Genomic DNA, 14992 nt, shown 5'->3' on the forward strand with positions numbered 1-14992 from the left:
TGTCCTTTAGTTCTGTGCACAAAGAACTTAGGTTGCTCTTAAAGCACAATGTTGACACTTCCTACTGTGAGATAAAAGTAAGATAGAACCAATTTCTTCAGTCTCCTTCCACTTTTCCACTTTCTTTCTTTTTTCTTTTTTTGGTGGGAAAAAATTCTACTACAAACTTCATATACCAATTTATTTTTAAGAATTTACATTGTATTTTATTATTAGGACATGTGGAATATCTGAGTTGATGTATTTCTCGTATCTGTTCTTATCTCTTCTCCTTGTTTTTCCTGTTCATACCGCTTCTATTCCTCTTTATGTCTCTTTAGCTATTTATAGCCTCTTTATTCCAAATTCGACTTCTTTTTTTTTTTCTCCATATATGTGGCTGTAGAGAGAGACTAGCATATCACACAGAAAATAATGTCTAGTAAACTTACCTATTCTTCAAGTTAAATTCTGTAACAAATCACAAATACAACAAAAATCTCCAGATGAGATTTTAATTTCAAACCAAGCACCACACAGTCTTTAACTAAAAGCAGAACATTAAAGCTCAACAACAACAAAATTAAAGTCACTTAGAATTGTGTTAAAAATATTTTTTCCTAAATGCATTTAATTTTTAGAGGTCAGGAAAACCTTCCAAAATGAGATTTACCTTAAAAATAAATTGAATTAAATAAATGGGAAGCAAAACATTTTATTATGTTGCATAATAAGAGTATTTTTAAAATATTGTGAATAAATGCCGCTTAAATGTTGGATGATATAATATAATTTTAGTAAAGAAGAGGTCAAATACCATGTTTTTCCCCCATAAAAATGGAATATTATACAAGTAACTTTTTTCCCATGGCAATGATATAGATATTACACAATGATTTCACTTTAAAGCATGTATCTAATGGTGAAAAGAAGTTGAAAAGGTATTTTTTAAGAGAGTAAAGACAGTCTTTACCACTAGACATTTATAGTCTAACCTCTCTTACTTCATGGCTCCAATGCAAATTGCATAAAAGGACTTGCACCGACTTTTTAAGGAATACAACTTTAGATGTCCGCAAAGAATGAAATGCACAGATAGTTTTCTCAAGAATTCATATTTTGAAGACAAGTTATTCAAAATATTATCATGTTTAAAGTAAATCCACTTGGGTTCTTAAATCACGACTTTCCCTGTTTACGATATAATATGAACCTTTTAAGCTATGGAAATGGTATATCACATACAATCTCTAAGAATGGCTGACTTTTTTTTTTTATAGAAAGAAGCTGTTAGAAATTATTGTTAGGATTTTAAATGGTGTTGAGGTTGGTATCTATGGGGTTTTTAAGTACTGGATATTTGCATTTGTATTTTAAGAAGTGTAAATCAAAAACTAAAACTAGACATAAGTAACATAATTCTGCTATGGAATAAAATAATTCTGCCATACACACACACACACACACATACACACACATTCTTATATATCGCAATTGAAAATTCTTTACATTTGATGAAGAATGACAGAAACTTTAAGTCTTCTGCTCTACGACAGAGTTCAATTTCACTACTACTTAGCTTGATGATATTTTAAGGTCAGGTTTCCTGGGATACACAAATAATCAGCATTTGATATTCACTGCCAAATGTCTGAGCTTACCTCTCTTAAAACAGTGTTTAATTATAAGATGAAAATAATTTACCCAAGCAACCTTGAAAAATATAAACTCTAGGTGGCATTAAGGTCCTTCAATGGTGATTATTCCTCACCATTAGTGATCCTAAGATACTAAAATTCATAAATCACATAATCTGAAATATTCTTATTGAAAATTGTAGTTTTAAAACTTTTAACTCAAAGTTAGATACTATCTCCACTTACTGACATGACTATACAATTACTTAAGTTTCCTGAATGAAAGAGAAATTGGGAGAAACAATAAAAATAATACATTTGGCACACAGTGGGAAAAGATTTCAGGGGAGAAAGAGAAAAAAATCAAGAGCACTTCCTTGAGCTCTCTCTCACTTCCTTCTCTCTCTCTCTCTCTCTCTCTCTCTCTCTCTCTCTCTCCCCCCCCCCTCTCTCTTTCTCTCATTTCATCTATCCAAACTTGAATAGCTATTCTCTGAATTCTCTAGGAAAAAAAAAGGATGTATGACAATTAAATGTAAAACAAAAATGATTAGCTTAGTATAATTAAATATAATGTTTCCAAGACAGTAGAGTTTAAGGACTTGCAAAATAGGACAGCCAAATGGTCTACTTTTCCAAAAATTCGTCCCTTAACTAAAATATAACTTTACCATGGAGATCATGATACTGAAGATTGTAACTGCTAAATATTATCAGATTTTACTTTTTGAATGTTTAATACCTGACCCAAAATCTGGTCATGAAAAAAGAAGATAAATTGTTCTGTCCTTAAAATTTAAGTTTGCTACACTTGCTTCTTCAAAATTTTATATTTTCTTACTTCTAGCATCAGAGTTGTTATTTGGAATTTTAGCATGTAAATCATGGAAACCAAACTGATTAAAATTCTCTATGAATTCTAATAACATTAAAATTATTGCTATATTTAAATTATACATTAGTTACAAAAAAAATCAGTAAATAATGAAATAATGATAATTCAAAAACTCTAGGAAACTTGTTTTTGGAAACAGACTGACATATTCATTCCATTTTTCTTACTATTCTTATCATCTCCCAGAAAGTAATACACTTTTATTATATACCAGAAAGAAAATAGCACACATTTACTAAAGCCATGAAAATAAAAATATATTTCTAAGAATTCCCAAACAATACTTCTGAATGGATTAATTGCTACTTGAATATATTATTGGGGAAAGAAAGAAATGGAATTGGTGACTTTGAAAATAATTTCAACTGATTGGGCTGCCCAGTGCTTCTCTTTAACCCCTCTTCCTAGCCGACACTCCCAAGGTATTTACTCACTACTTTATAAATTATACTTAGAAGTATTATATGTTAGCTCGTTTTTACTGAGATTATCCTCAAACCTGATGTCCAATGCAGTGTTTGGAAATGTGTATCTATACATCTATCTTGTGACTGTTCCTTTAAAAACAAAATAAATCCAAAATTTTTGTTACTTGTTTTATTTGTATAATAGGCCTGCTTTCTCTTAAAAAAAAAAAAAAAATCATGCGTATTGTATTTTACCGTAAAGACTGGCTTCATTTTTACTTTTTAAGCTGTTTATAATGTGCAAACCACCTAAGTAGCATAGAAATAGAGTCTAAGTCAGGGAACGTTACTGTTAGGATATATATCTAATATTGTATAAGTAAGATCTCAGGGAGACAGATCTCTCAGAGAGATGCTTCCCTTGACATAAAACATTTACAAGGGACATCTACCTGATCCCAAACCTCTTTTCATTTCTTTCTTATTTGACTTTTATGCCTCCAGAGAGATCATTGGCCAAATTCTTATTTACAATTCAGAATGAAATTTTTATAATGTTTTTTATAGGTGCTGACTGTACACTATTAAATTAATACTGAGTATGGCTCTCCATGCATATTCTAGAATAAGTGGACTTTTGTCTTCCATCCTCATAACTTAATTATCATTTCTAACATAGTTTTATGGGAAAGAACATCCAGCTTTCACAATGACTTATAAATAATGAGAATATAATCTACTGATAAAGATGAAAAACTTGTATCGATTCAGCTTTGCTAGCATCTCTAAGAAATTTTAATTTATGTTAAAATAAGTTTATTATTTTTTGCATGCACATTTGCTATAAGAAATGTACTTTATTGATACTTGATCACAACTCTGGATATTAGCGGTCCCAATAATCAAAGTTTAAGGCATAATTGTAAACTTAACATAGAGAAACTTTATTTATAGATTCTTAATATATTATTTCATTACCAATAGTAATATACTGTGAGGTTTTTATTTAAAATGTAAAGTTTTAATTTAAAAACATTTATTTTCACATTCTGCTTAATTGTCTAAAAGTGAAAAAAATTATTTAATGATCCTTATTGAACTATAGGATAATATTTGAATTTGAAATTATAAGATTTATATTTAGAATTATAAGATTTGCTTATCATGCCTAGAAATCTGCTTCATTATTCTAGCTACCATAAAGGAAGCAAAATATTAAAGCAGTCCATTATTTTTTCCTATTAAATTGTTTTGTACTTTAAATCATTGCTATTTTAATTTACTCTTTTTTTAAAAAAAAAAAACTAAATACTTGTATTTATCATTTGAAATTTCATTACAACCAAATAAGCTTGTAATAGATTTCAGGGCATGCCTTTTACAAATGATGGTCACTATCAAAGAAAGACTATCGAAGCAATCAATATTAAAGAAAGAATAAAGGATTTGGTCAAATAAGAGATATGGTACTTATTTTTCTTCAAATATTTTAAATATCCAATAAGCACTGAGAACAAATCACAAACCCTGGAAATGATACTCATAATCCCTGGAAATGATAGCCACAGAAAGAGTCTGGACAATCTCATGGAATACTAAAAGTACTATTCGATCACTATTGCAGAATACAGTTATCCTGATGCATTTTAGTGACCCAAACACTGCCAGAGGCGTAAACAACTCACTTAGCCAATAGAAATGTGATGCAGTTGTTGCCTACCGATTCTTGTTTTAGACCTTTGGTGAAAAAAACACAAGTATTAAATGTGATTTTCTTACATTATTTGCATTTAAAAAAATGCAAAATGACAATTCAACATAGATGTTAACATAAATTCTTAATGGCAGGAGAGAAAAACTTTAAAAATCAAAGCCTAAAATCAAAGTCAATTTCAATTTATTATTGAAATTGACAATCTGCATGTATGTAAATTTACCTATTCACATACAAAGACATATGTGCAATTTCATTTTTGAAAAACACCTTTGTATTTCATTTTAGAAATTCATTGAATAAAATTATATGTGGTAAACAAATATTGTTCTAAAGAAAAGTTAATAAACTTACTTGAATAAACACAATATTTATTGGATATTTTAGAAACCAAAGGACTAGCAAAAGCTCAGTTCCATCACTATTATATTACGCAGCTATATACTTTCAATTTTATCTAGAGCAATATACCTGCCCTTATACCCTTCTTGCTCACAGATTTCACTTCCAATCTTGACAAACACAGAAGCAAAGTATTCTCCAAAGTGAAAAAAAATTTCATGAGAGTCATGCCTTCCTTTTATCGTGTAAAAAATTAAATTGCAATTTGTATATGAACAGATGCCACACCTCTAAAAAATACAATTCTAATCACAAAACATATTTCATAGACACTAGCTTTGTCATAAACCACTCCATATAGCTATTGATCAGATCGATATACCGGAAAACATTATTACAAAATCTATGGTACCTTCCTACTTTGCAAAGGACACTTCAGGGTACCACAGCTTCACAGCTCCATTCTAACATTAATTTCTCCAAAAAAGACTTGGAAGAGCAATGAGCAACGTCAATTTTTTCAGTTAACTTCTGAAGAACACCGTACCTTTTAAGAACTATAGTCCTGAAATTAAAAAATTTCAAACACAAAAGTCACCAAAGAAAAAAATATGGAGATCCAAAAGCTTCTTTTCAAAATGTAAAACCTTTAATAGGCTCTTGTTTTTTAATGGGTTACACACACACATAAACATCTACATATCTATCTATATCTATATCTATATATAGCGTTTACTACAACAGAGTAAAGCTAATTTTTAAGTGGTGGCTTTAAATTTGAAATACCAACTCACCCACTTCTAGCTCAATTTACCTGATTCAAAAACATTATAGTACACTGAAAAAAAAAAAAACAAAAAAATCTTGAAAGATCACAACGAATCATTTAAAACATGAACCCAAAGGTCCACATAGTTTCAAAATGCAGCAAAACTCACACCATCAGAATATTAAATCATGCTTGCACCTACCTTGGCCTTGTCCATTCCCCAGCTGACTCCAAAGGATCAGAATCATCATTAGCAGTCCTGGAGTCCATGTCCACATTCTTCTAGTGACACTTCCTTGTCTTCTGGCCATTGCATTTTAAACTCTGAAAGAAAAGTATAATAAATTACAATCTTAAAGAACTATATAACCACTCAAATTTCGTATTTAATATGCATCTTGTATTTATAAATTATCCTGATTACAGAAAGATATATTTAAAATCATGCTTTTCTTTGGGATTTTCACAATGATGACTAATAATGAATTTCATTAACCTTAAATTTGTATTCTAAACATTCATCTGAATGATATTTTTCAATATCAGTTTGCAAAATAAGCCATTAAACATCCAAATGCTATCAAATATCTATTGGAGGTTAGTCAAGAAAAAAATTTTACATGGACGATATTTATAACTTGTTATTTAGGTAAATTGATGAATTAAAAATGCCATGTCATCTCTATGCATGTATACAAAAACAGTAAAAGTAACTCATAAAATACTATCTTGTTTTGAGTTAAATTTTATTTTAGGTATATGAGGAACTTTATATATCTCACACATGATAAAATGTACTTGAAAGTTCATTTCGACACTGTTTTTAATAATTAAAATGTTAAAATGCATAAACATCCACCAAAAGGATGCTATCTATTCATATGGTTGAATAATATACTGTAGCTAAGATAAATAAACTTAAACTACATGTACCAACATGGATAATATCAAATATAAAAAATTAAGAAAAAATGTCAAGCTGCAGAATGACAGGTTAAATACTATATATAGTACTATAACTTTTACATGTAAACATGTAAAATAGTTAAAACTATATATTTTTAAACACACATAAATACATAATGCAACATAATAATATATAAGGATGATAAATACTATGGCCTAAATTAGGAAATTACAGGACTACAATTGAAATTGTTATCAAGAGGAATCTTCAGAGAGTACCCCAAATTCTAACTTTGCCATAGTTGACAAGTTATGGAGTTAAGGAAAGTAAATTTAATGATTTCCAAAATGAACCCTGTGTTCAAAATGCTACATAATCAGAATTCTGGTAAACATAGAAGGGAATCTAAGCATCCAGAAATTCTCCTTCTACCTTTCTTTTACATCAATAAAGAGGAGAATTTAATTACTCACTTTGCATTATGTCATTTCAAACTCATAGTAACTGAGGTTAAGGGAAATTTAAGCCCCATCTCATTCACTACCCTTATGTTAAGTGAGAGTGAGCAAACAGACCAAGAAGGTCGCAATTACATTTTCAAACATATTGTAACAACAGAATAATGATGGTCTTGGTACTAATAAATATTTCTTGAAAATTATATTCCAGGTCATTTTACTATGCTAAATGTTTTATATCCTTTGTGTCATTTAGTTATTACAGAATTCCTATAAACTAAGCACTTTCAAAATCACCATTTCACAGCCAAGAAAACAGAAGCTTAGAGAGAAGCCACACAATTCCCAACTCATGGGATTAGTCTGTAACATTGTTGTGATGAGCTAAATGGGATGATATCAGAGGTTATGCTCTGAAAGAGTAGTCACTAAGCAGAAATTAGTCCTACATTTTCCAACTACAGTCCGGTAATCACTACAAAAAGGATGCTGAGAAAAAGGAAAAAAGATAGCTTGTATATAGAACCTTGTGTATTTATTCCAAATAAATAACTTCAAATTGAAAATTAATAAAACAAAAGAAAATTGAACTATCAGAGTTAATCTATAAAAGCGTCAACCCTTTCCAGAGAACCCTGGGGTGTCCAGGGCAAATTTCAACCTCTCCTCAATGCACATTAGCATTACTAATAATTCTATGTTGAAGAATAAGATGAGTGATATTACAAAAGAGCAATGATGATGCTTGATTAATTGTTTTGGGGTCAGGGAACCAAGTAGGAAATTGATGCCAGTGGTATGCATCTGTGTGTGTGTGTGTGTGTGCGCGCGCGCGTGCATGCACACGCGTGCGCGTGCACGCGTGTACACACACGCATGCATACAGTCTCTTAACCACTAATTGATAGATCTTTGTCCCCTTCTAACCACCGTGTAACCATTTTCATCTGGTATCAACAATGTCAAAATTCATGTTTTAATCATCTCTCAATGGATTACTTTTGGAAAATTTTTATCTACTGTTTCCTTAGCTACTGCTAACCTATACACAGTACCAATTGTAAATGCCTCTTTTTTTGCCCTTTTTTTTATTTTTTCTGTAGAGAATGAAAGCAACATTTGAAAAATCTTAAAATACACTTCAGGAAAGGACTAGCATATAGAACACCAGTTCCACTATATATTTTACTAAAATTTTAAGGAACAGATGGCTTTCAAATTGTATGATAATGAAAAGAAAATGTAACCTTTGTTTCCAATTTGCTGTTTATAGAAAGCTAATACTTAATAGCTGCCAAGTTTCTATGATGTTGTTCCTGTCATTCTATAAATATGAAAATCATAACTTTCTATGAAACTTTTATATTAATAAACACCTGTGTTCACATAGGGTAAAATGAATCCATTAAAAATTTTATAAAAGAAAAACTAACTTTAAACTTTTTTTAACGTTCTTTTTATGCATGCAAGCATAAAAAGTAAATGAGATATCTGTTTTATGTACTTGTACCTCTTACTCTTTAAAGACTGGGATAAGTCCTAAAATAGGGATAGTTGGATCCATTGTACTTTTCTGCTCATAAAATAGATTTGATATTCAGTGAGAGAAGTAGAACTTAAGACTTCAAATTGGTAATGACTATATAACACACCTTGACTCAATAATGTTCATCTTGCTCTTTTAATTTGAAAGTCAACCAAAAAAAAAAAATGAAAATAGACCTTAAAAATGTATAGTGTATTATATATTGTCATATGTAATGGCAGAATTAGTTTGGTTATGCAAAGATTTTGGAGCAAACAGTACTATGAGATGGTGTCATGGAATACTACAGTTCCACATTCTATTTCCAGGATGTTGCTTTATCAAATGGAACCCATAGTGATACCACCTGGTCTGAGGGCTGCTTCACATATAAAGAAGACTAGTGCTGAATGAACAGTCCTGGCTGCAGAACAACTGCATCAATGCAGATGGAAACTTCTAGATATCAGAGCCACTTCTGCTACAGATCATCTCTGGGTTATATCTGCAGCCAACTTCTAAAAATTATTTTACCCTCTCCCAACAGTTCCACTTCTCATGTGGATCTAGATATTTCCTTCCTCTCCAGCCACTAGACTCAACCAACTAGACTGAGTTGTATGTATGTATGTATAAAGTCGGTTCTTAAATAAAATCTATTTCTGCATCTAGATGAGTAACACCTTTCCACTTGCTATTCCATTGTAATCTATAGAGGTGGCACTAGTCAGCTTCTAGTATAAGTTGTTTGTTTGTTTGTTCGTTTGTGTTTAGGGGAGGCAACCCTTGATTTATCTCACAGATTGCAAGGACTTTGTCAGTTCACAATCCCTTATTTTTTTTTATTTTTCACTCCTACAGAACCTGGTCTTCCTAGGTGGTGTCCCATCCAAGTACTAACCAGGCACAACCCTGCTTAGCTTCCGAGATCAGACGGAACCGGGCTTGTTCAGGGGAGCATGGCTGTAGACTAGTTTTTAAAGTAGCTTTTTAAAATAAAATTATCTTCTGGAACAAAGTTTCTTCACAAGTCCTTCTCTTGGCTATAGGCTTTTTATTGAAGTGCTTCTCCAGGGAGAACTGGGCTGTGCCAAGGAGCCTCCAGGCTGATTCTCCTTTTTCTCAAATTTTCCATTATAAAGCAACCTCTCTGATCACCCCTTTAAAACTAAAGATCAAAGAATCAAATGGGATCAGGAAGTGACCATAGCTCACACAGCATCAATTTCTCTTCTCAGCATATTATAGGAACACAATCTAAGCCAGAAAAGCATAACAGAGCCCATTATAGCTTTCGAGTTCCAGTTATTAACATTGATTTTTTTTCAATGTGAAATTTTCATTAGAAGTTATCACATGACTTACATCCAGTAATAACTTAGATTAAGATATATATATATTAAAGCCTCACTTTTACATTGTCCTTGGACTAGGTGCCATAAAGTCATTTTTTAAAGATGTCTTTTTTACATTAGTAAATTCTCATTGGTAGGATCGATCTTCATTCAAACTATACCTGGCATGCAATAGTGATGGTCAAAGTCCTGTAATATCTAAATTAATACTACAAAAGGTATAGATTATAAATAGATAGATGATAGATTGCATAAATACGTTTATATTTATTTATTTTATTTATGTTTTCAACAGGATAAAATTCAAAGGCTGATAATATTACTACAGGCTACCTTGTTTTAGAATAAAGAACACAAGCAATGATAGGACACTTGTCTACTGACCTCATTTAATATCTCTAACAAATGAATTAATCTCTTAAGATTCACTTTCTACATCTATGACAAGTGAAAAAAAATCTCAAGTTTCTATAATCTACAAATTATTAAAATTTTACTCTCATTTGTTCAGGGGAAACTAATAAATCACTCACTAATTGACATTATAAAAAACCAGACATCTTGAAATGTAACGATATGTATTTTGTCTTAAAGCATGATCAATAAACATTCTGCTTCAGTACAGGATGCCTGGTAAAATGTACAGTTATGGTTATCACTGTGGACATGCTGAATCAGAATCTTTAGAGATGAGGATTTGGAATATGCATTGTAAAAAATCCTTCAGGTAGTTATTTTTTTTTCATAAATTTAGAAATGTGGTTTATACCATGGTGCTTACTTTAAAATTATAGATAAATAGAGTTCATAGAAATCTACTGTCTTTCTAATCTTGATTTTAAAAAGTTCTATATTTAGACTGGCAAAATATAACATAAAATAAAGACTTGTCATCTATATAAAATTTTAAATGAATCTGACTAAGAAACCTAAAACAAGTTTAGCAGTAATCACTCTCATGTTTGAGAGCCCAAGGGACTCATAAGGACCTAAAGTCGTTCCAGAGAGGAAGTGATTTATCTCCCTAAACATTGTGGAATTATTAAAGTAGTATAAAGCCATTCCTGATATCCTTTCAAGTGGACTTAAAGATGAGCCATCCCCAGACCGGAGTCCCTTATCCATACCTCTTTCGTTAAGGTAGGGTGAGAAGCCTTTGAGCCTTGGAAAGTACAGGAAGTTAATAGATTGTAGACGCCACTGGATCTAGTGATCTTAAATTTTATTAATTTGCACAATAAATATGTGTCAGATATTATACTAATTACTGGGCTAAAGTAGTGAACAAGAAAGCTAGGATCCCTCTCAGGTCTTGAATTCTAGGAAGGTAGTCAGATGTAAAACACGAATAAACAAATAGACTTCGTTGCAAAAGGATTCACATGAAAACTCAAACAAGGAACTGAATATGCAACAAGGGTGTGAGAGAAAACATCAGATAGAGTTTATTTTAATTATTCTTTCAGGTGATAATATTTAAGCTGAGACCTGAGAATAACAAGAGTTAGGTTTTCATACAGTGAGGGGGAAATAGTCTTTTAGGAAGAGAAACCAGAATATTTAAAGGCCTTGATATGAGAACAATCTTGACATGTAGAAGGAACTGAAAACTATGAATCTGCATTGAGTGAAGCAAGGAAAAAGACCTATGAGATATGATTGAAAGGTAAGAAGATGTGAAACTACGTAGGGCTTTAATATTAATGGCAAAGAATGTGTACTTCAGTACAAGTACACTGGAAAAGTGGAGAGAGATATAAACTGATAAATATTTTAAGAGATCACTTTGGCTTCTTTGTAGCTAATAGAGTATAAGGAGTTAAGAATGAAATTAAATAGACTAGTGATAAGGCTAGATAATAGAGTAGGTAAGGAAAGATCTGGATCTGCCTAGACTAGACATTAAAAGTCAAAATAAGTGGAAAAATTCTAGATATATCTGGAACTAAAGTATGTTTTAAATGAATGTTGGATTGGATATTGTATAAAAATATAGATGGAGGACACAAAAATGGTCTACAGCTTCCAGCTTATCTGAATGGTTAGTGGTGCCATTTTCTAGGACGTATTTTCTCTGAAGTATCTATGTGCTATTGTCAAGTGATGCATGGACTCTAAGGTCTAGGCTAGACTTTAAAACTGAAAATTGCAAGCTCTTTAGTATAGAAATGGTGTTTAGAGTTAGAGAGATTGTGTGTAGAGAAGAATAATTAGGATGGAGCCCAAAGAAACATCAATATTTAATGGTCGGGTAGAGGACTAGAACAATTAAATTCTCCTATTAATTATGGAGAAATGGAGTTCAAGATATTTTCAAGGGAAGATATTTATTGAAAATGAACCATGACATCTCAAATTAAAAATGTGGAAATTGAAGACAGGAGAGTACTAATGGATTGTGACGGAAGAGCAAAAACTGTGTCCTACAATAAGTGTCAATGAAGATGAAAACTTGTAGGAACAAGGGTTCTTGAAATTGAAGAGGAATGATATCCAGGAGGTGAGATACTTGCCATTAAGATTTGGTGGTACATTTACTGGCATAGGAAATGTCTCAGATTTGACCATTGAAATGGGTAACTGTAGTGATGGAAAGAAAAAAGATGCAATGAATGTAGGAATGTCAAGAAACAGAATAGAGAATTTTGATGGTCCTTGCGTGTGGATGTTGAAGTCACTGAGAATGATGAGAGCACTTTGCTGAAGATTTCGAACAAGGATCTAAAGCCTTAAATAAATGACAAGAATGACCAAGAGATCTGTTTATGTCAACAGTACAAAAAGAGCATGGCTAGTATTTCCAAAGTGTCTGTGTTTCAAAGAAACAGTATGATTTCCAAGAGGGAGATAAATTAGCAATCTAGAAGCTGTAATGAGAATCAAAAACAACTTTATCTGCCCATAAGGTATGTAGAGGGTGAGGAAAAGACTAGTTTCAATTTATGAAGGCTACAGGAAAGTTGTCCTTTGCTATCAACCAAGTTTAATTTTAAGAGAATTAAAATAATTTTTGCACAGCAAAAGAAACCATAAACTGACAAGACAACCTATCAATTGGGAGAAGATATTTTCCAGTTAAACATCTGATAAAGGGTTAATATCTAAAATATATAAAGAACTCAGAGAGCTCAACACCAATAAAACAATTCAATAAAAAAAAGGGCAGAGGACCCGAATAGACATTTCTACAAAGAGGACATACAAATGGCCAATAGATATATGAAAAGATGCTCAATTGTGATAATCATCAGAGAAATGCAAATTAAAAATCACAATGAGCTATCACTTCAAACCTATCAGAATGGCTACCATCAATAAATCAACAAACAAGTCTTGTTGAGGATGTGAAGAAAAATGAACTCTCAAGTATTATTGGCAAGATTGAAAATTGGTACAGCTACTATGAAAAACATTATGGAGGTTCCTCAAAAAATTAAAAATAGAACTACTTTATGACCCAGCAATTCCACTTCTGAGTTATTTATCTGAAGACATCCAAAACACTAATTTGAAAAGATACGTTCATCTCTATGTTCACTGCAGCATTATTCACAATAGCCAAAATATAGAACAAACGACTGGATAAAGAAGATGTGTTACATATATACAATGAAATATTACTAGGCCATAAAATAAGAATGGAATCTTACCATTGGCAACAATATGGAGTATTGCCTAGAGAGTATTATGCTAAGTGAAGTTGGTCTGACAGAGAGACAAACACCATATGATTTCACTTATATGTAGAATCTAACAAACGATATAAAAAATAAACAAAAACAGAAATAGAGTCATGGATACAAAGGGATGATTGCCAGATGCAGGGGTGAATGGGGTGGCTAGGTGAAAAAGGTAAAATAATTAAGAAGTACTAATTAGTAGTTACAAAATAGTCACAGGGATGTAAAGCATAGCATAGGGAATATAGTCAATAATATTGTGATAACTATGTATGGTGCCAAGTGGGTACTGAACTTATCAGGGGGATCATTTTGTAAATTATATAAATGTCTAACCACTATGCTATATACCTGAAACTAATCTAAAATAATATTGAATGTCCAAAGAACTTTTTAATTAAAAAAATTAAAATTAAAAAGGCAATGTAGAACTTAGCAGCAGTGACTTTTAACAGTTTCCAATAGCTTAGTAAGATCTATGTAAAATTAATATTTAAAAAAGGTATAATCTGCAATGGCATGGCACCTCCCTCCAAAATCTCCCAAACCAGATTAATTCCTTGTTCTTCTAAACTTTCCCTTACACTACAAAATTTACTTTGTCTTATTCGATTTCACTAACATGCACACACACCACACACACACACACACACACACTGAAGTGTGCACTCATGTCTTATTTATCCAGATGCAGATCTCATTTTTCAAGCCACATGCAGAGTAAACAAATCATTCCATTACATTCAAGCATAGAGATTTAAGGAGTTAGAACATAGTTTTTTTTATAAAAGAAATTATCCCGAGTGAAAGAAAATAGAAAAAGAGCCCAACTTTGGAAGCTGACTCAGCTGTCATCCTTGTGTGGCTGGCAGGGCATCAAATGTTAACACAGGGCTGGCAGAGTCTTTTAAAGGAAGTAAAAATCACCTGTCAGACTCAACTCTTGATGGCCTGGCCAAGATATAGCATCTAGATGAGCATTAACTAACTCAAATTAAATTTTGTGAAGATGAAGTAGATACTTGTTAAAACATCTATTTAGAGAGAAATAGGCATAGTGACTATACTATTAAGTAGATGTATACTTGCTTCCTACAAAAATAGCTTGCATCTTTGAATTATGTTTTTCCTAGACAGAAATGATTAAGAATAAAAAATCCTGAAATTAGAAAAATGTTATTTTATATCACACACACACACACACACACACACACACACGAACACACACACACACACATTGGCATTTGCCTAGGTCTTCAGCCATTGCTCTAACTTCTAACTATAGACGCCAAATGAAACAAACCAATATGTCTTTTTTTGTTTT

The 14992-nt window shown here is 31.7% G+C and overlaps 1 protein-coding gene and 1 pseudogene across 10 annotated transcripts in view; both read right to left on the reverse strand.

The window, feature by feature from the left end:
- Nucleotides 1-14992, reverse strand: part of ROBO2 (roundabout guidance receptor 2) — a 1504157-nt gene that overhangs the window by 1473363 nt on the left and 15802 nt on the right. For all 10 annotated transcript variants that reach the window (XM_036220092.1, XM_036220091.1, XM_036220090.1 and 7 more), the window contains exon 2: nt 5946-6067. In XM_036220092.1, coding sequence (XP_036075985.1) covers nt 5946-6054 — 109 coding nt within the window. In that variant the 5' untranslated portion in view covers nt 6055-6067. The remainder of the gene's footprint in view (nt 1-5945; nt 6068-14992) is intronic.
- LOC118601830 lies at nt 9486-9604 on the reverse strand (annotated as a pseudogene).

This window comes from Rousettus aegyptiacus, unplaced genomic scaffold (genome assembly GCF_014176215.1).
Source record: "Rousettus aegyptiacus isolate mRouAeg1 unplaced genomic scaffold, mRouAeg1.p scaffold_m13_p_4, whole genome shotgun sequence".
Taxonomy (NCBI): Eukaryota; Metazoa; Chordata; class Mammalia; order Chiroptera; family Pteropodidae; genus Rousettus; species Rousettus aegyptiacus.